Here is a 19,551-nt window from a genome sequence, read left to right on the forward strand (position 1 = left end):
CATTGGGGGGGGCAGACACATTGAGGGGGGGAGCAGATACATGGGGGGGGTCCCAGTCCCACTGGGGGGGGTCCCAAACCCATAGAGGGGTCCCAGTCCCAAGTAGAGGGGTCCAGACTCATGAGGGGGGGGTCCCATTTGGGGTCCCAGTCCCTGTGACACCACAGCCCCCCCCCCACCCGACCCTATTAGGATGAAAGAACTCCCCCCCCCCCAGCTCATTTTATAGAAAACCTTTATTCTGTAAAAATTGGGGGGGATTGGGGGAGATTGGGGGGGGAATGGGGTGGGATTTGGGGTGGGATTGGGGGGGGTTGGGGGGGTTTGGGGTGGGATTGGGGGGGATTGGGGTGGGATTGAGGGGGATTGGGATGGGATTGGGATGGGATTGGGGTGGGATTGGGGTGGGGTGGAATTGGGATTGTGTGGGTTTTGGGGTGGGATTGAGGGGGATGGGGATGGGATTGGGGTGGGATTTGGGGGGGATTGGGATTGTGGGGGATTGGGATGGGATTGGGGTGGGATTGGGATTGGGGGGGATTTGGGGGGGGATTGGGGTAGGATTGGGGAGGATTTGGGGGGGATTTGAGGGGGGATTGGGGTGGGATTGGGGTTGGATTGGGATTGGGTAGGATTTGGGGTGGGATTGGGGTTGGGATTGGATTTGGGGTTAGACTGGGGTGGGGAGGGGTTGCGGATGGGATTGAGGTGAGATTTGGGATGGGATTGGGGTGGGATTAGGATGGGTTTGTGTTGGGATGGGAAGGGATTTGGGGTGGGACTGAGATTGGTTGGGATTTGGGGCGGGATTGGGATTTAGTTGGGATTTGGGGTGGGATTGGGATTGGATTTGGGGTCGGACTGGGGTGGGAAGGGGTTGCAGATGGGATTGGGGGGGGTGGGGATGGGATTGGGGTGGGATTGGGATTGGGGGTATGGAATGGGCATGGGATCGGGATTTGGGGTAGGATTGGGGTAGGATTGGGGTAGGATTTGGGGTTGGATTAGGGTGGGATTGGGGGTTGGATTAAAGTGGGATTGGGGATGGGATGGGGTGGGATTTGGGCTGGGACTGGGGTTTGGGATGGGATGGGATTGGGATGGGAACAGGCTGGGATTATGCCGGGATCAGGCCGGAATCAGGCCGGAATCAGGCCGGGATTAGGCCAGGATTAGGCTGGGATCAGGCCGGGATCAGGCCGGGATTAGGCCTGGATTATGCCAGATTAGGCCGGGACTAGGCCGGGATTATGAAGGAATTAGGACGGGATCAGGCCGGGATTATTCCGGGATCAGGCCGGGACTAGGCCGGATTAGGCCGGGATTATGCCGGGACTAGGCCGGATTAGGCCGGGATTAGGCCGGATTAGGCCGGATTAGGCTGGGATTAGGCCGGATTAGGCCGTATTATGCCGGGATTATGCCGGGACTAGGCCGGATTAGGCCGGGATTATGCCGGGATTATGCCGGGATCAGGCCGGGATTATGCCGGGATCAGGCCGGGATTATGCCGGGATTATGCCGGGACTAGGCCGGATTAGGCCGGATTAGGCCGGGATTATGCCGGGATTATGCCGGGACTAGGCCGGGACTAGGCCGGATTAGGCCGGATTAGGCCGGATTAGGCCGGGATTAGGCCGTGTCTCACCCACGCAGGCCACGCGTGCCGCGTCCAGCCGGTAGCCGGGGTCGCAGGCGCAGGTGAAGCCCTGGGGCACCCGCACGCAGTGCCCATGCTCGCAGCCGCTCAGCACCCCGCACAGCTCCGGCGGCAGCGCCTCGTCCCGGGGGTCTGCGGGGGGGGGTCCCCGTCAGCCCCCTCCCCATAAAAAAAACAAAATCCCCCCCCAAAACCCCTCAATCCCCCCCCCCGCCCAAACTCACCGTCCTCGCTGGCTCGCCCCGGCCGCTCGGCCACACCGTGGGGCTGGAAGAGCCACGGGGGGGGGTCCTGGGGGGCGCTGGGGGGGCTGCGGGGCCGGGAGGAGCGGGGGGGGCCCCGGCGGGACCCCTCGAAATCCTCCAAGTCCTCGTAGCAGGGGGGGGCGGCGTAAAGGGCGTCCCCGCGGGGGTCGTAGCCCCCCCCCAGCCCATAGGGGTCGTAGTCGGCGCGCAGCCCCGGGGGGGGCAGGCGGGGGCCCGGACCCCCAAAGGGGAGGGGGCCGTAGGGCAGCCCGTAGTGGGGGGGGTATTCGGGGCCGTATTCGTAGGGGGGGCCCAGCCCCGGGCCGGGGGGGCGCAGGACGTTGCAGAGGAACTCGAAGTCATCTGGGGGGGGGGGGGGGGGGGGAGAAAAAAAAATGGGGGGGGGGGCAGGTTGTGGGGTGGGGTCCTAAAAATTGGGGATGCTAAGGGGGGGGGTGTAAAGAGGTGGGGGGGGCACTGTTATATGGGGGGTGCCCAAGGGGTCTCCATTAGGGGGGGGGCGTTGTGGGGTGGTGGGAGGGGTTCCCATTATTGGGGGGGGCAAAGGGGTCCCTGTTATGGGGGGGGTCCAAGGGGTCCCAATCATGGGGGGGGTGTCTAAGGGGGACCCACTCTGGGGGGTGCCCATGGGGTCCCCATTATGGGGGTCTGGGGGGGGTCCCTATTGCTGGGGTAGGAGGGGGGCAGGGTGGGGGTCCCCCTGTGTGGGGTCTTGGGGACATGGGGACATGGGGACATGGGTATAGGGGATGGGGGGGTCGTGGGCATGGGAGGGGGCATGGGGACGTGGGCATGGGGGGGGGGACAGGGACATGGGGGGACATGGGGACACAGGGATGTGAGGCTATAGGGCCTTAGGGACATGGGGACATGGGGACAAGGGGACACGGGGACATGGGGACAAGGGGCCGTAGGGGACACGGGTGCATGGCAACATGAGGCTATGGGGCCACGTGGCTGTGGGGTCATAGGGACGTGGGGACATGGGGACACGGGGACATGGGGACGTAGGGGACACGGGGACATGGGGATGTGGGGACACGGGGCCATCGGGGACACGGCGGTGGCACCTGAGTGTCGCGCGGGGCACAGGGCGCAGTCCATGCCCCAGGCCTCGCCGTAGAGGCAGCAGCACTCGGTGTAGGTCGCCTGCCGGTCCAGCCGCGGGCGCCCGCACACCAGGTCGGGGCCGACCTCCTGCCAGCACACGGCCGGGTCCTCCTCTGGGGACGGGGGGACACGGGGACACGGTGACGGGGGGCGTGGGGAGGCGGGGAGGCGGCGGGGGATATGGGGACATGGGGATGTGGGGCGTGGGGCATGGGGATATGGGACACAGGGACATGGGGACATGGTAATGTGGGGACAGGGGACATGGGGACATGGGGACAGGCGGACGTGGAGACATGGGGAGGTGGCGTGGGACGTGGGGAGGCAACGGGGGACATGGGGACACAGGGACATGGGGACATGGAGACACGGGGACATGGGGACGTGGGACATGGGGACATGGGGATGTGAGATGCGGGGACGTGGGACATGGGGAGGTGACGTGGGATGTGGGGAGACAACAGGGGACACTGGGATAAAGGGACGTGGGACATGGGGACGTGGGGTATGGGGACACAGGGACACAGGGATACAGGGACATGGGGACATGGGACATGGGGATATGGTGACGGGGGGTGTGGGGACACGGAGAGGCAGCGTGAGACGTGGGGAGGCAACGGGGGACGTGGGGATATGGGACACAGGGACATGTGGACACAGTGACATGGGGACATGGGGACACGGGGACGTGGGGATATGGGGACACGGGGACACGAGGACATGGGGACACGGGGACATGGGGACATGGGGACACGGGGACATGGGGACACAGTGAGGTGGGGACATGGGGAGGTGATGTGGGATGTGGGGAGACAATGGGGGACACTGGGATGAAGGGATGTGGGACATGGGGACATGGGGACACGGGGATATGGTGACGTGGGACAGGGGGATGTGGGACAAGGGGAGGCGACGTGGGACATGGGGACACAGGGACACGGGGATTTGGGGACATGGGGGATACAGCGCCATGGGGATATGGGGACACAGGACGTGGGGACACGGTGACGTGGGACATCAGGATGTGGGACATGGGGACACGGGGACACGGGGATTTGGGGACATGGGGGATACAGCGCCATGGGGGTATGGGGACACAGGACGTGGGGACACGGTGACGTGGGACATCAGGATGTGGGACATGGGGCCACGGGGGGGGCATCAGGGGACAGTGCCGGGACACGGGGATGGGGGGCCACGGGGACATAGGGCAGGGATATGGGGACACGTGGGGACAGGGCGACACGGGGGGGGTGACGGTGACACGGGGGGGGTGACAGGGGGTGGCCTCACCCATGGCGCGGGTGTCGTTGGTGACGCAGCGGCGCTGGGAGCCGTCCAGCACCAGGGGGGGGGCGCAGGAGCAGAAGTAGGAGCCCACCGTGTTGACGCAGCGGCCCCCGATGCACGGCTCCGCGTCCTCGTCCTGGCACTCGTCGTTATCTGGGGGGGGGGCGGTGGTGGTCGGCAAGGGGGTGGGGGGCACGGGGGGGGGGGCTGGAAGGGGGCTCGGGGGGCTGGAAGGGTGCTCGGGGGGCTGAGGGCAGGGTGCTTGGGGTGCGAGTAGGGTGCTCGGGGTGCAGACAGGGTGCAGGCAGGGTGCTGAGGGTGCAGGGAGGGTGCACTCAGGGCACAAGTTGGGTGCTCAGGGTGCAGGTATTGTGCAGGGAGGGTGCACTCAGAGCACAATTAGGGTGCTCAGGGTGCAGGTAGGGCACGCTCAGGGTGCTCAGGGTGCTGGCTGGGTGCTGGAAGGGTGTGGGCAGGGTGCTCAGGGTGTGAGCTGGGTGCAGGCAGGGTGCTCAGGGTGCAGTCAGGGTGCAAGTAGGGTGCTCAGGGTGCAGGTAGAGCGCACTCAGGGCACAAGTTGGGTGCTCAGGGTGCAAAGAGGGTGCTCAGGGTGCAGCCAGGGTGCACTCAGAGCACAATTAGGGTGCTCAGGGTGCAGGCAGGGTGCTGGCAGGGCACAAGTTGGGTGCTCAGGGTGCAAGTAGGGTGCACTCAGGGCATAAGTTGGGTGCTCAGGGTGCTGGCTGGGTGCTGGCAGGGTGCTCAGGGTGCAGGTAGGGTGCTGGCAGGGCACAAGTTGGGTGCTCAGGGTGCAGCCAGGGTGCTCTTAGGGTGCTTTCTGGGTACAGGTTGTGTGCTCAGGGTGCAGGTAGGGAGCTCAGCGTGCTGGCTGGGTGCTCAGGGTGCTCTCAGGGTGCAAGTAGGGTGCAGGCAGGGTGCAAGTAGGGCGCACTCAGGGCACAATTAGGGTGCTCAGGGTGCAGGTAGGGCGCACTCAGGGTGCAGTCAGGGCACAAGTCGGGTGCTCAGGGTGCAAAGAGGGTGCTCAGGGTGCACTCAGGGCACAATTAGGGTGCTCAGGGTGCTCAGGGTGCAGGCAGGGTGCACCCAGGGCACAATTAGGGTGCTGAGGTCAGGGTGCTGGGGGTGCTGGGGGTGCTGGGGGTGCTGGCAGGGTGCTGGGGGTGCTGGCAGGGTGCTCAAGGTGCGAGTAGGGTGCTCGGGGTGCACAGGGTGCTCTTAGGGTGCAGTCAGGGTGCAAGTAGGGTGCTCTCAGGGTGCAGGCAGGGTGCTCAGGGTGCTCAGGATGCAAGTAGGGTGCTCAGGGTGCAGGCAGGGTGCACCCAGGGCACAAGTAGGGTGCTGGGGGTGCTGAGGTCAGGGTGCTGGGGGTGCTGGGGGGGTGCTGGGGGGGTGCTGGGGGTGCTGGGGGTGCTGGGTGCTCACCCACGCACTGCAGGTGCTCCTGCTCGTAGTAGTAGCCGCTGGGGCAGTAGCAGCTGAAGCCGGGGGCGGCGTTGATGCAGACCCCCCCCCGGCACAGCTGCGGCGCGAACACCCGGCACTCGTCCACATCTGGGGGGTAAGGGGGTAAGGGGGGGGGCGACGTCAGGGGGAGGGTCCTCGGAATTGGGGGGGGCACCCCCGAAACGGGGGAGCCCCTATATAGGAGGGGAACCCCAAAATAGGGGGGGTATTGCCCCAAAATAGGCGGGATGCACCCAAAAGGGGAGGGGCGTAACCCCACAAAATAGGGGGGGCATCCCCAAATTGAGGGGGCACCCTGAAAAATGGGGACATCCCCAAAATGGGAGGGGTGAGTCCCCCAAATGGGGGCCATTCCCAAATTAGGGGGGGTGAGTCCCCAAAACGGGGGGCATCCCATAAATGGGGGAGCCCCAAAACAGGGGTGGCATCCCCAAAATGGGGGGGCATCCCCAACATTGGGGAACCGCTAAATACAGGGGGGAGCCCCTGAGTAGGGGGGGGAGTCCCTAAACGGAGGGAGCCCCCAAATGGGGGGGGCCCCATCGCTGTGCCCCCCCCGCGGCCGCACTGACCTGCTGCTGAGCCCTGGGGCCCCGTGGTCTGGCCGGTCCCGTGGGGGCAGAGGGCTCGGTGCTCGGCTTGGGGGGGGGGACAGAGGTGTCACCCCCCCTGCACCTTGGCACCATCCTGACCCCATCCCCAGCCCATCCCTGTCCCCATCCACACCCCGATCCCAATCCCATCCCATCCCAGTCCTAATCCCTGGCAATACCCACCCCAATCCCAATCCCTTTACAATCCCATCCCCATCCCCATCCCAAATCCCATCACCACCCCAAACCCATCCCAATCCCTTCCCACCCCAATCCCAGTCCCATCCTCATCCCATCCCCATCCCATCCCCATTCCATCCCAGTCCCAATCCCAATCTATCTCAATCCCATCACCAACCCCATCCCAATTCCATCTCCACCCCCCCAATCCTATCCCAATCCCATCCCAATCCTAATCCTATCTCCATCCCAATCCCATCCCATCCCAGTCCCAATTGCAACTCCAATCCCATCGCCATCCCATCCCATCCCAAATCGCATCCCATCCCACTCCACTCCAATCCCAATCCCATCCCATCCCATCCCAGTCCTATCCCCATCCCTTCCCATCCCAGTCCCAATCCCCATCCCCATCCCCATCCCCATCCCCATCCCCATCCCCATCCCCATCCCCATCCCCATCCCCATCCCCAATCCCAATCCCAATCCCCCATCCCCAATCCCATCCCCAATCCCATCCCCATCCCCAATCCCATCCCCAATCCCAATCCCAATCCCCCATCCCCAATCCCATCCCCATCCCCATCCCCATCCCCATCCCCATCCCCAATCCCATCCCCAATCCCATCCCCATCCCCATCCCCAATCCCATCCCCAATCCCATCCCCAATCCCATCCCCAATCCCATCCTCAATCCCCATCCCCATCCCCAATCCCAATCCCCATCCCCAATCCCACTCCCACCCCAATCCCTTCCCACCCCACGCCATCCCCAATCCCCTCCCCCCCCCATAGCGTCCCCATGTCCCCACCGGTTCCAGGCGTGGGGCACGGCCTCGGGGGGGGGCAGCGGACCCCCCAGGCGCCCCCCACGCTGCAGCAGCACTGCTGCCGGCTGACGTTGGGCGCCAGCACCCCGCAGGCGGGGCTGAAGCACGCCGCCAAGCCCGGGGGGGCTTCCACGGCTCCGGGGGGGGCCGGAGGAGTGGGGTCGCTGGGGGGGGTCCCCCGCACGTCCCCGTCACCGGATCGAACTCGTGCCCCCCGTCGGGGCAGAGGCAGAGGAAGGAGCCGTCCACGTTCTCGCAGCGCGCCGCCCCGCACACCCCCGGCAGCGTCGTGCACTCGTCCACGTCTGGGGGGGAAACACGAAGGGGGGGGGCTCAGTGTCACTCTGGGTGTCCCCCCCCTGCTGTCCCCGCTGTCCCCGTACCCTGGCAGTGGTGGCCGTGCCGGGCGGCCTCGTAGCCCTGGTGGCAGGCGCACTGGAAGGAGCCGGGGAGGTTGTGGCAGGCGGCGTGGGGGCCGCAGCGGGACCCCCCCTCGGCGCACTCGTCCTCGTCTGCAAGCGGGGAGGTGACGTTTTTTTGGGGGGAGGGGGCGGTGGGGACATTGGGGGGGGGAGCGTGGAGCCGTCCCCCAAAAGCTCAGCCCCATGGGGGGGTCCCCACTGTCCCCCGATGGTCCCTGCTCTCCGTCTCCATCCTGACCCCATGGAGAAGCCCCCCTGCACCTCGACCCCATTGGCTTGTCCCCAGTGGCCCCATTGGCTTGTCCCCAATGTCCCCCATCGTTTTGTCCCCATTATCTCCCGTGGTGTTGTCCCTGATGTCCCCTGCTGCCCATCCCCATCCTGACCCCATAGAGAAGTCCCCCTGCACCTCGACCCCATTGGCTTGTCCCCAGCATCCCCGTTGTTTTTTCCATGTCCCCCATAGCTTTGTCCCTATTGTGCCCCATTGGCTTGTCCCTGATGTCCCCCATGCCATGGCCCCTGCTGTCCGTCCCCCTCCTAACCCCATGGAGAAATCCCCCTGCCCCTAAACCCCATAGTGGTGTCCCCGCTGTCCCCTAGGGCAGGGTCCCCTCAGCCTCTCCGTACCCCCATCCCCATCCCCGTGCCCCAGTCCCTGTCCCCATGGCCCCATCCCCGTCCCCATGGCCCCATCCCCGTCCCCATGGCCCCGTCCCCGTCCCCATGGCCCTGTCCCCATCCCCATGGCCCCGTCCCCATCCCCATGGCCTCATCCCCGTCCCCATGGCCCCATCCCCATCCCCATGGCCCCGTCCCCATCCCCATGGCCTCATCCCCGTCCCCATGGCCCCATCCCCATCCCCATGGCCCTGTCCCCGTCCCCATGGCCCCGTACTCTCACACCCCCCGCCGTCCCGGGGCCGGTAGCCGGGCTGGCAGGGGGGCACGCAGCGGTAGGATCCGGGCAGGTTCTCGCAGCGCTCGGCCCCACACAACTCGGCCCCATGCTCCTGGCACTCGTCCACATCTGCGGGGACACCGGGGGGACCCCAAGCATGGGGGGGGGACAAGGTGGGGTGGGGGATGATGGGGACCACGGCCCCGGGCAGGATGAGCCCCGTGCGCATCACAGCCCTGTGTGCGGGTTCCCATCCCTGTCCCAGTCCCCATCCTCGTCCCGTTCTGGTCCCTGGACCTGTCTCCATTCCCATCCCATCCCCAACCCCATCCCAATCTCACCCTAATCCCATCCCAATCCCACCCCCTATTTTCATCCATTATTGGTCTCCATCTCCATCCCCATCCCAATCCTGTTCCAATCCCACCCCCATCCCCATTCCAAACCCATTCCATCCCCATCCCAGTCCCAGTCCCAGTCCCAGTCCCAGTCTCAGTCCCAGTCTCAGTCCCAGTCCCAGTCGCAGTCCCAGTCCCAGTCCCAGTCCCAGTCTCAGTCTCAGTCCCAGTCCCAGTCCCAGTCCCAGTCCCTATTTTCATCCATTATTAGTCTCCATTTCCATCCCCACCCCAATCCCATCCCCATCCCATCCCATCCCATCCCAACCCATCCCATCCCCACCCCAATCCCCTCCCATCCCCCTCCCATCCCCATCCCAATCTCACCCCAATCCCATCCCCTCCCATCCCCACCCCAATCCCCTCCCATCCCCTCCCATCCCCATCCCCATCCCAGTCCCAGTCCCAGTCCCAGTCCCAGTCCCAGTCCCAGTCCCAGTCCCAGTCCCAGTCCCTATTTTCATCCATTATTAGTCTCCATTTCCATCCCTACCCCAATCCCAATCCCATCCCCATCCCAATCCCACCCCAATCCCATCCCCTAACATCCCCATCCCATCCCCATCCCAATCCCACCCCAATCCCATCCCCTCCCATCCCCATCCCATCCCCACCCCAATCCCACCCCAATCCCATCCCCTCCCATCCCCATCCTAGTCCCAGTCCCTAAACCCATCCACTATCGGTCTCTATCTCCATCCCCACCCCAATCCCAACCCCAACCCCAATCCCAATCCCCATCCCCATCCCATCCCCACCCCAATCTCCTCCCATCCCCATCCCCATCCCATCCCAATCCCATCCCAATCCCATCCCAATCCCCTCCCATCCCCATCCCAATCCCACCCCAATCCCATCCCCTCCCATCCCCATCCCAATCCCAGTCCCTAAACCCATCCACTATTGGTCTCTATCTCCATCCCCAACCCCAACCCCAACCCCAACCCCAACCCCAACCCCAATCCCAATCCCAATCCCAACCCCAACCCCAACCCCAACCCCAACCCCAATCCCAATCCCAATCCCAATCCCAATCCCAACCCCAACCCCAACCCCAACCCCAACCCCAATCCCAATCCCAATCCCAATCCCAATCCCAATCCCCGCTCACCCTCACACCCCCCGCCGTCCCGGGGCCGGTAGCCGTGCTGGCAGGCGGGCACGCAGCGGTAGGATCCGGGCAAGTTCTCGCAGCGCTCAGCCCCACACAACTCGGCCCCGTGCTCCTGGCACTCGTCCACATCTGCGGGGACAGGGCCACCCTCGCCGCCAGCCCCAGGGTGGGGGGCACCCAAAATCCCCCCCCCCCAACCCCCCAGCCCCTCACCGTGGCACTGGGCCCGCTCGGCGTCGGTGCGGAAGCCGGCGGGGCAGTGGCACTCGAAGGCGCCGTCGGTGTTGGCGCAGCGGCCGCCCCGGCACATGTCCCCGCGCTGGCACTCGTCCACGTCTGGGGGGGGACACGGGGTGAGGACGGGGGGGACATGGGCACGGGGTGGACGTGGGTACAGGGGGGGGACACGGGGGCAGGGGGGATACGGGGAAAGAGGGGGACACAAGGGGCTGGTGGCACCCCGTGGTACCCGGATGCGTGGGTGGGTGGTGGAGGGGTGGGGTGGGATGGGATGGGACTGGGGTGGGATTGGGATTGGGATGGAAATGGGGATGGGGTGGAAAAGGGATGGGATGGGATTGGGGTGGGATTGGGATTGGGGTGGAAAAAGGGTAGGATGGGGATGGGATTGGGGTGGGATGGGGATGGGATTGGGATGGGGATGGGGACTGGGGTGGGAATGGGGATGGGATGGAGACAGAGATGGGATGGGGGTTGGGATTGGGGTGGGATGGGATGGGGACAGGGAGAGACATTGGGATGGGATAGGATGGGGATGGGATTGGGATGGGGATAGGATTGGGATTGGATGGGGACATGGATAGGCACGGGGATGGGATTGAGTAGATTAACTGGGACTAAAAAACCGCAACTGGAATAGAAACCACAATGAGAATGGGGACTGCAATGGGATCGGGATGGGTATGGGGACGGGGACAGGGACAGGGACAGGGACAGGGACCGGGACCATGCCGGGCTCTGACCAACGCATGCGGTGCCCTCGGGGGTGCTGGCATAGCCCTGGGCGCAGAGGCAGCTGTAGGAGCCCTCGGTGTTGAGGCACTCGCCGTGGGGGAAGCAGAAGTCGCCCTCCAGGCACTCGTTGACATCTGTGGGCAGATGGGGGCCGTGGGGGGGCCGTCGGGTGTGGGGGGGACACGGCACCATCCCCACGCCGCCCCCACCACTCACCCGCGCATGGCGCGCCGTCGGCACCCACCCGGTATCCGCGCCGGCACTGGCAGTGGAAGGAGCCCTCGGTGTTACTGCAGCGGCCGTGGGGACCGCAGGGCGAGCCCGTGGCGCACTCGTCCACGTCTAGGGGGTGGCACAATTAAGGGTTGGCCCCCCCCTCGGGGGGACAGGGGGGACGTGGGGGGACGCGGGTACCTGCGCAGCGCCCGTGGCGCAGCTCGAAGCCGTCGCGGCACGGCCGGCACTGGAAGGAGCCCGGCGTGTTGGCGCACTCCTGGCCGGGGCAGGCCAGGTGGTTCTCGCACTCGTCGATGTCTGCGCGGCACGGAGAGGGGGCGGCGGTGGTGGCACCGCGGGGAGGGCGTGGGTGGTGGCACCACGGACGGGGACACCACGGATGGGGACACCACGGATGGGGACACCACGTATTGGGAGGTTATGGATGGGTTCACCATGGATGGGGACTCCATGGATGGGGGCACCACGCATGGGGACACCACGCATGGGGACACCACGTATTGGGAGGTTATGGATGGGTTCACCATGGATGGGGACACCATGGATGGGGACACCACGCATGGGGACACCACGCATGGGGACACCACGTATTGGGAGGTTATGGATGGGTTCACCATGGATGTTTAACCCCATGGCTGGCAACACTATGGCATGGTGACCCCATGGCTGCTGACCCCATAGATGTTGAGTTCTTGGATGGTGGCGTTATGGCACGGTGACCCCATGGATGGTGACCCCATGAACGATGACCCCATGGGTGTTGAACACGCAGATGGTGTCCCCATACCCTTGGTGTCCCCATACCCTTGGTGTCCCCACACCCCGGTGTCCCCACACCCAGTGTCCCCACAGCCCGGTGTCCCCACAGCCCGGTGTCCCCGCTCACCCTGGCACTGTCCCGTGGGCGTGCTGGCCTGGTAGCCGGCCGGGCAGACGCAGCGGTAGCCACCGGGCAAGTTCTCGCAGCGGCTCTGGGCGCAGGGCGAGGGGCTCTGGGCGCATTCATCCACATCTACGGGGACACGGCCACCTCAGCCCCATCCCCGTTGTCCCCATTGTCCCCCTCTGTCCCCCCCCCGTCCCTGCTGACCTTGGCAGTCGGTGCCGCCGGGGCCGGGCCGGTAGCCGGGGCCGCAGACGCAGCGGAAGCTCCCCACCGTGTTCTCGCAGCGGCCGGGGGCGCAGGGCCGGGGGCTGCGCCGGCACTCGTCCACGTCTGGGCAGGCGGGGGGACGGACGGCAATGGGGACAGACGGACGGACAGGAGCGGGGACGGATGGAGAGGTGGGTGGGAGGGAAGGGGGAGAGGGGAGTGGGGAGGTGGGTGCGCGGGGAAATGGGGGCAGGGGGAAATGGGGGCACGGGGAGGTGGGGGCATGGAGAGATGGGTGGGTGCGTGGGGAAACGGGTGCATGGGGAAATGGGGGCAGGGGGAAATTGGGGCTTGGAGAGGTGGGTGCACGGGGAGGTGGGTGCACAAGGAAGTGGATAGATGGGGAAATGGGTGCACCGAGAAATGGGTGGGTACATGAGGAGGTGGGTGCATGGGGAAATAGGTGGGTGCATGGGGAGGTGGGCGCATGGGGAAATGGGTGCAGAAGGAAATGGGTGCGTGAGGAAATGGGTGCATGAGGAAATGGGTGGCTGCACGGGGAAATAGGTGCACGGGGAAACGGGTGAGTGCATGGGGAGGTGGGTGCATGGGGAAACAGGTGCACAGGGAGGTGGGTGCACAGGGAAATGGGCGCACGGGGAAATGAGTGCAGGGGGAGGTGGGTGCACGGGGACATGGGTGCCCAGGGAGGGGCCGGGCGCCGCTCACCGATGCAGTGGGTGCCCTGGGTGCTGAGCCAGAAGCCGGGGTGGCACAGGCAGGTGTAGCCGCCCTGGCGCGGGACGCAGCGCCCGGGGCCGCAGATCCGCGGGTTCCGCTCGCACACGCTGCCGGCGGCTGCAAGCGGGCGCACGTGAGTAACACATGTGTGTGCAAACGGGCAGGCGTGCAGCTGTGCACACCTGTGCAAACATGCACGCATGCACACTGTGCACGTGTGTGCAATCAAGCATGCATGCAACTGTGGACATGTGTGCAAATAGGCATACAGGACACATGCACACGTGTAGGCGTGTGTAAGTAGGCATTGTGCACACGTGTGTAAGCAGGCATGCATGTAGCCGTGCACACGTGTGCAAATAGTCATGCATGCAAACCGTGCACACGTGCACAATATATTTAGCTGTGCATGCATGAGATGCACACGTGCTACTGCAGCTGCATGCAGCTGGGCAAGCCTGCAATGGTGTGCACACGTGTAACACGCACGTGTGTAACTGTGCACGCCTATAACTGTGCACAAACGAGACTGAATAAATGCAAATTGCACACGTAACTGCTTGCACATGTAACTGAGCACACGTGCACATGCAACTGCACACATGCAGCCATGCAAGCATGCAACCATGCACAAGTGCACAGCCACATGCACACACGTGTGACCTTGCACGCCTGTGCTGAGATGTGTATGTGCAACGGCGCAGAGCGTAACCACACGTGCAAAAAATAAAATAAAATGCACGCACACAGCTGCACACAGTGCAACCCTGCGCACATCTGCAACCATGCATGAGTGCAACGGTGCACACACGTGTGCAGCCGTGCACAAGTGCCCCAGCCCTACCTGGTGCCAGACCCTCCGGGCCGGGTGGCGTGGGGAGGGGTCCCAGCAGCCCCAGGGTGGGTCGAGGCACGATGACAACCTCGGGGGCTGGTGGTGGCACCTCGGGGATGCGCGGTGGCACCTCGGGGACGCGTTGTGGCACCTCGGGGATGTCTGGTGGCACCTCGGGGACACGTTGTGGCGCCTCAGGGACCCGCTGTGGAACCTTGGGGACATGTGGCACGTCAGGGACATGCGGTGGTGCCTCAGGGACACGTGGTGGCACATCAGGGACATGTGGTGACACCTCGGGGACACGTGGTGGTACCTCGGGGATGCGTTGTGGCACCTCGGGGACACGTGGTGACACATCGGGGACCCGTGGTGGCACCTCAGGGACACGCGGTGGCACGTGTGGGACGCGTGGTGGCACCTCGGGGACGCGTTGTGGCACCTTGGGGACCCGCGGTGGCACCTCGGGGACAGGCGGTGACCTGCTGGGGGGCGGCCGACCGGGGCGCCAGCGAGCTGTGGGGCAGAGCAATGGGGTGAGGGGGGGTCCTGGCAGCCGGGGGGGGTGTGGGGGGACAAAGCGGGGGGGACAAGGGGCTCACGGGCGGCGGTCCCAGCTGGGGAGGGGACACGGGGACGCCCCAGGGGGACACGGGGCAGGTCCTGGCCCAGGTAGCGGGTGTTGTAGTGCAGGTCGGAGGCCGAGTAGTGGTAGCCGGGGCCGGCGGGGCAGATCTCCTTGAACCCCTCTGCAATTGAAGGGGGGGGAGGGGGTGTCAAAATGGACCCCCCCCCAAAAAAAATTACCCCCCTCCCCCAAAAAAAACCCCCCTCCAAAGGGTGAGCCCGTGGCTTTGGGTGCAAATCCCATGAAACGGAGGCTCCCCAAAGGGTTTTTGTTTTTTTTTGGGGGGGGGTCCGCCCTAAAGGGTTTTTTTTGGGGGGATCCCAAGGGGTTGGGGGGGTCCCGGGGGGGCTCACCGGAGCCGAAGGGGGGGCAGCGCTGGCACGCCGGCCCCCAGGCCTTGCCCACGCGGCTGCAGCAGCAGATCTGGCGGGTGATGTTGCGCAGGGTGGGCAGCGCGCAGCGCCCCTCCCGCAGCACCCGGTAACATGGCCCCCGCGCCTCCGAGATCACCTGGTGGGCTGGGGGGGGGGGGCGGGGGGGTGGTACCGGTCACCCTAATCCCAATCCCAATCCCAATCCCAGTCCTAGTCCTGGTCCTAACCCCAATCCCAATCCCAACCCCAATTCCAATCCCAACCCCAATTCCAATCCCAATCCCAGTCCTAGTCCTGGTCCTAACCCCAATCCCAATCCCAACCCCAATTCCAATCCCAACCCCAAAACCCCAATCCCAATCCCAATCCCAATCCCAATCCCAGTCCTAGTCCTGGTCCTAACCCCAATCCCATTTCATCCTGTTCCCATCCCAATCCCACCTCATCCTACTCCATCCCCATCCCACCCCAATCCTTTCCCCTTCCTCTTCCCTTCCCTATCCCCTCCCAATCCCAATCCCAATCCCAATCCCAATCCCAATCCCAATCCCTATTCCATTTCAGACCACCCCCATCCCCATCCCATCCCCATCCCCATCCCCTCCCAATCCCAACTCCAACTCCAATCCCAACCCCTAATCCCTCCTCACCCCATCCCCATCCACATCCCAACCACAATCCCAATCCCAACCCTAATCCCAATTCCAACCCCAATCCCAATCCCTACCACAATTCCAGGCCTTCCCCGACCTCAACCCCAACCCCAATTCCAATTCCAATCCCAATCCCAGCCCCAGCCCCAGCCCCTGCCCCAACCCCAATCCCAATCCCAATCCCAATCCCAATCCCAACCCCAATCCCAATCCCAATCCCAATCCCAATCCCAATCCCAATCCCAATCCCAACCCCAACCTCACCCCCAATCCCAACCCCAACCCCAGCCCCAACCCCAATCCCAATCCCAATCCCAACCCCACCCATAATCCCAACCCCAACCTCATCCCCAATCCCACCCCCAACCCCAACCCCAATCTGAACCCCAACCCCAACCTCACCCCCAATCCCAATCCCAATCCCACCCCCAATCCCATCCCGATCCCAACCCCAATCCCAATCCCAACCCCAACCCCAATCCCAGCCCCAACCCCAACCCCAACCCCAACCCCAATCCCAATCCCAATCCCAATCCCAACCCCAACCCCACCCATAATCCCAACCCCAACCCCACCCCCAACCCCACCCCCAATCCCATCCCGATCCCACAGATGCAGCTGCTCCGGGACGAGTCCAGGATGAAGCCCTCGTGGCAGAGGCAGGCGAAGCTGCCCCGGGTGTTGGTGCAGAGCCCGTTCTTGCAGAACCCCCCCTCCTGGCACTCATCCACATCTGGGGGGGGGACGCACACACACAGGGTGGGGGTCAGCACCCCAAAACCCCCCCCATCCCCTTTTAACCCCCCCAAAAATAAATCTCCCCAAACTCACCCACGCAGGAGCCGTTGGCGCGGCGGAAACCTTTGGGGCAGGGGTGCTGCCCCACGGCGGGGGGGTTCGCTGCAAATGGGGGGGGGGGAGGGGGGGACAAAGTGAGCCCCCCCCACACACCGCAGAACCCCCCCCAACCCCATAACCCCAAAAAAAACCCCGCTGCCTTACGGGGGTCGGCGTCGCAGGGCTGGCACTCGTGCACCCCCCAGGCCACGCCGGCCCCCCGGCAGCAGACGTCCTGGGTGCGCAGACCGGGCAGGGGCGAGCTGCACTGCACGGGGCGGGGGGGTCGGGGGGCGCCGGGACCCCCCCCGTGTCCCCATGTCCCCCCCCACGTCCCCATGTCCCCACCTGGATCCCCAGGTCCCCCTCCGTGTCCCCACCACGTCCCCAGCCCCACATCCTCGGCCACCTCCCCGTGCTCACGGTGCCATCCCCATGTCCCCACCCCAATGTCCCCATCCCCATGTCCCCATCCCCATCCCAATGTCCCCATCCCCATGTCCCCATCCCCACCCCAATGTCCCCATCCCCATCCCAATGTCCCCACCCCAATGTCCCCATCCCCATGTCCCCATCCCCACCCCAATGTCCCCATCCCCATGTCCCCATCCCCACCCCAATGTCCCCATCCCCATCCCAATGTCCCCACCCCAATGTCCCCATCCCCATGTCCCCATCCCCACCCCAATGTCCCCATCCCATCCCAATGTCCCCACCCCAATGTCCCCACCCCAATGTCCCCATCCCCACCCCAATGTTCCCATCCCCATGTCCCCATCCCAATGTCCCCATCCCTGTCCCCATGTCCCCATCCCCGCCCCCAAGTCCCCATCCCCATCCCCATGTCCCCCATCTCCCCAGGCACAACTTGTGGCCATTTCCTCAAGTCCTATCATTAGTTATCTGAGAAAAGAGGCTGACCCCCTCCTCATCACAACCTCCCTTCAGGAAGTTGTAGAGTACAATGAGGTCTCCCCTGAGCCTCCACTTCCGCAGACCAACCACCCCCAGCTCCCTCAGCCGCTCCTCACAGGACTTGTGCCCCAGGCCCTTCCCCAGCTTTGTAGCCCTGCTCTGGGCACACTCCAGGGCCTCGATGTCCTTCTGGTACTGAGGGGCCCAAAGCTGAGCACAGCACCTGAGGGGCGGCCTCACCATGTAATACACAATAAATGTTTGTTCATTGTCTTTTGTATTATAAAAACAAGGAGTTCCGTTTGAGGAGCAGGAGTTGCAAAAGCTCCCTGCTGAAGTAAGGAGCTGTATAATACTTGGCTAGACACTATGAAAATTCTTTTGCTTAATGTAACAAAAAAGAGAACCCCCTCCCCTTCTCTCCTTCTGCATCTCAGTTGCCTCTTTCGTTCAAAGACCCTGCTGCAAAGCTCATGTAACCATCTCCTGATAAGTTGTTAAACTAGTGTATCAACATCCTGCCTTCCTGTCTCACGCTGGGCCAACATGACCAACTAAAAAAAGAAGTTGAACCACAACGCCGAGGAAGACTACGGCCTTCATCTTCACGACCACCAGAGGGACAGAGACGACCCCCTAGCAACAGTGCACACAGTCGCAGAATATACCAGGATGTGCTGCGTAATCCCAGAATTACCAAGATATAAAAAGGGACCCTGGCGGGGGTGAGGTGCGTGCCGTTGGTGGAGCCGAGACTCCGTTGCCGCCCAGCGCTGTTTTGCTTGCTGTTGCTTACTCAATAACTTCCTTTCTATTATTAATGCAATGCTCTCTGAAAATTAATTAAGGGGGCAACTTATAACACTGGGGAGCTCTGCTTGGGCATGGCTGGTGCGGCTGGTGGCGAAAGTGGGGTGGCTGGCGGGCAGCCTGCGATGGCAACCGATTGCGTTGCCCTTCACGGGCACCAGGCCTTGCAGCTGCCCCTGAGCAGCTCCTCTGGGAAGGATCCAGCGCTGAAGCATCTCACAGTGCTGGGAGCTCCCTTCACATCGGCCACGCTAATGCTGAAATTCCTCCTGTCCTCCTCCCTGCCAGGCGTCCAGCCAGGTGCAGGAGCACTCCATCTGCCTCTTCCAAGCCGTGGTGGAGGCTGTGCTGCGGCAAAGGACGAAGAAAATGAAGAGGACAGTTCACAGGAGCCTTCTCCCACTCTACGTTCATATGAGAGACCAGAGTGAGAGCGTAGCAAAGGTACAGATCTCAGAGCTGAGCAGTTATGTGGGCAAGGGTGTGCTGATGCCACAGGGTTGCTCTGGGGGATCACAGAATTTCTAGGTTGGAAGAGACCTCAAGTTCATCGAGTCCAGCCTCTGATCTCTTGCTGTGATCTCTGGGATCTCTCTCATTGTGAGCTGCCTCCGATGGTGGCTGTCCCGTGGCCTTGCCTTGGCCACTGAACCCAGTGCACGCTGCCCCCCACCACAGCCTCCCATAACGCGCTGGGAAAGGCTCGCAGCCCTGCCAAGAGGAGGGGACAGAGGGTCTCCTTCCCAAGGCTGTGGTGCCATCTCCCAACCTCTGCTGCTCCGCAGGCCTCTGGGGAAGCTCTCGCCGTGGCTGCAGAGTTTCTGCGACGCAAGGAGCTCAAGCGCTTCGTCCAGACAGAACAGACGTGGAGGATTGGAGAGTTCTTGGTAAGGACCCACATTGGTTTGCCCCAGCTGGGCAAACGCGCCCGGCCAGAGCCCGCTGCCTGCAGCCGCATCCTCGCTCCCTTCCTGCCAGCACAGAGCCCCAGGGGGCTCTTCTGCAGGCCCCTCTGCCCTCCCTGCCCCCAGGATGATGGAGGAGACCCTGGAGAGGGTGTGCAAGCCCCGTGACCCTGCGTTCTCTCTCTCTCCAGCTGCAGCAGGACAGAGGCAGAGTAGAAGAATACCTGCAGCAGAGCCAGCCCTACCTGCAGGACACTCAGACCCTTTTGCGACTTGAGGCCGTCAGATTCATTGGT

General features: G+C 64.0%; 1 protein-coding gene across 1 annotated transcript; it reads right to left on the minus strand.

Annotated features, from left to right (window-relative positions):
- Nucleotides 1-1,487: 1,487 nt before the first annotated feature.
- LOC119715380 (latent-transforming growth factor beta-binding protein 4-like) lies at nucleotides 1,488-17,149 on the minus strand. Its single transcript, XM_072029859.1, is given in 25 exon segments — nucleotides 1,488-1,792; nucleotides 1,885-2,268; nucleotides 2,997-3,149; nucleotides 4,330-4,479; nucleotides 5,773-5,901; nucleotides 6,387-6,452; nucleotides 7,400-7,517; nucleotides 7,520-7,722; nucleotides 7,801-7,929; nucleotides 8,738-8,869; nucleotides 10,250-10,381; nucleotides 10,466-10,588; nucleotides 11,236-11,361; nucleotides 11,444-11,569; nucleotides 11,642-11,761; nucleotides 12,351-12,476; nucleotides 12,555-12,680; nucleotides 13,287-13,415; nucleotides 14,143-14,347; nucleotides 14,450-14,649; nucleotides 14,736-14,882; nucleotides 15,115-15,279; nucleotides 16,399-16,521; nucleotides 16,620-16,688; nucleotides 16,791-17,149. Coding segments are annotated over 25 exon segments (3,747 nt in total). The 5' UTR covers nucleotides 16,966-17,149; the 3' UTR covers nucleotides 1,488-1,601.
- Between the last annotated feature and the right edge of the window lie 2,402 nt (nucleotides 17,150-19,551).

Source organism: Anas platyrhynchos, chromosome 33 (genome assembly GCF_047663525.1).
Source record: "Anas platyrhynchos isolate ZD024472 breed Pekin duck chromosome 33, IASCAAS_PekinDuck_T2T, whole genome shotgun sequence".
In the NCBI taxonomy this organism is placed as follows: Eukaryota; Metazoa; Chordata; class Aves; order Anseriformes; family Anatidae; genus Anas; species Anas platyrhynchos.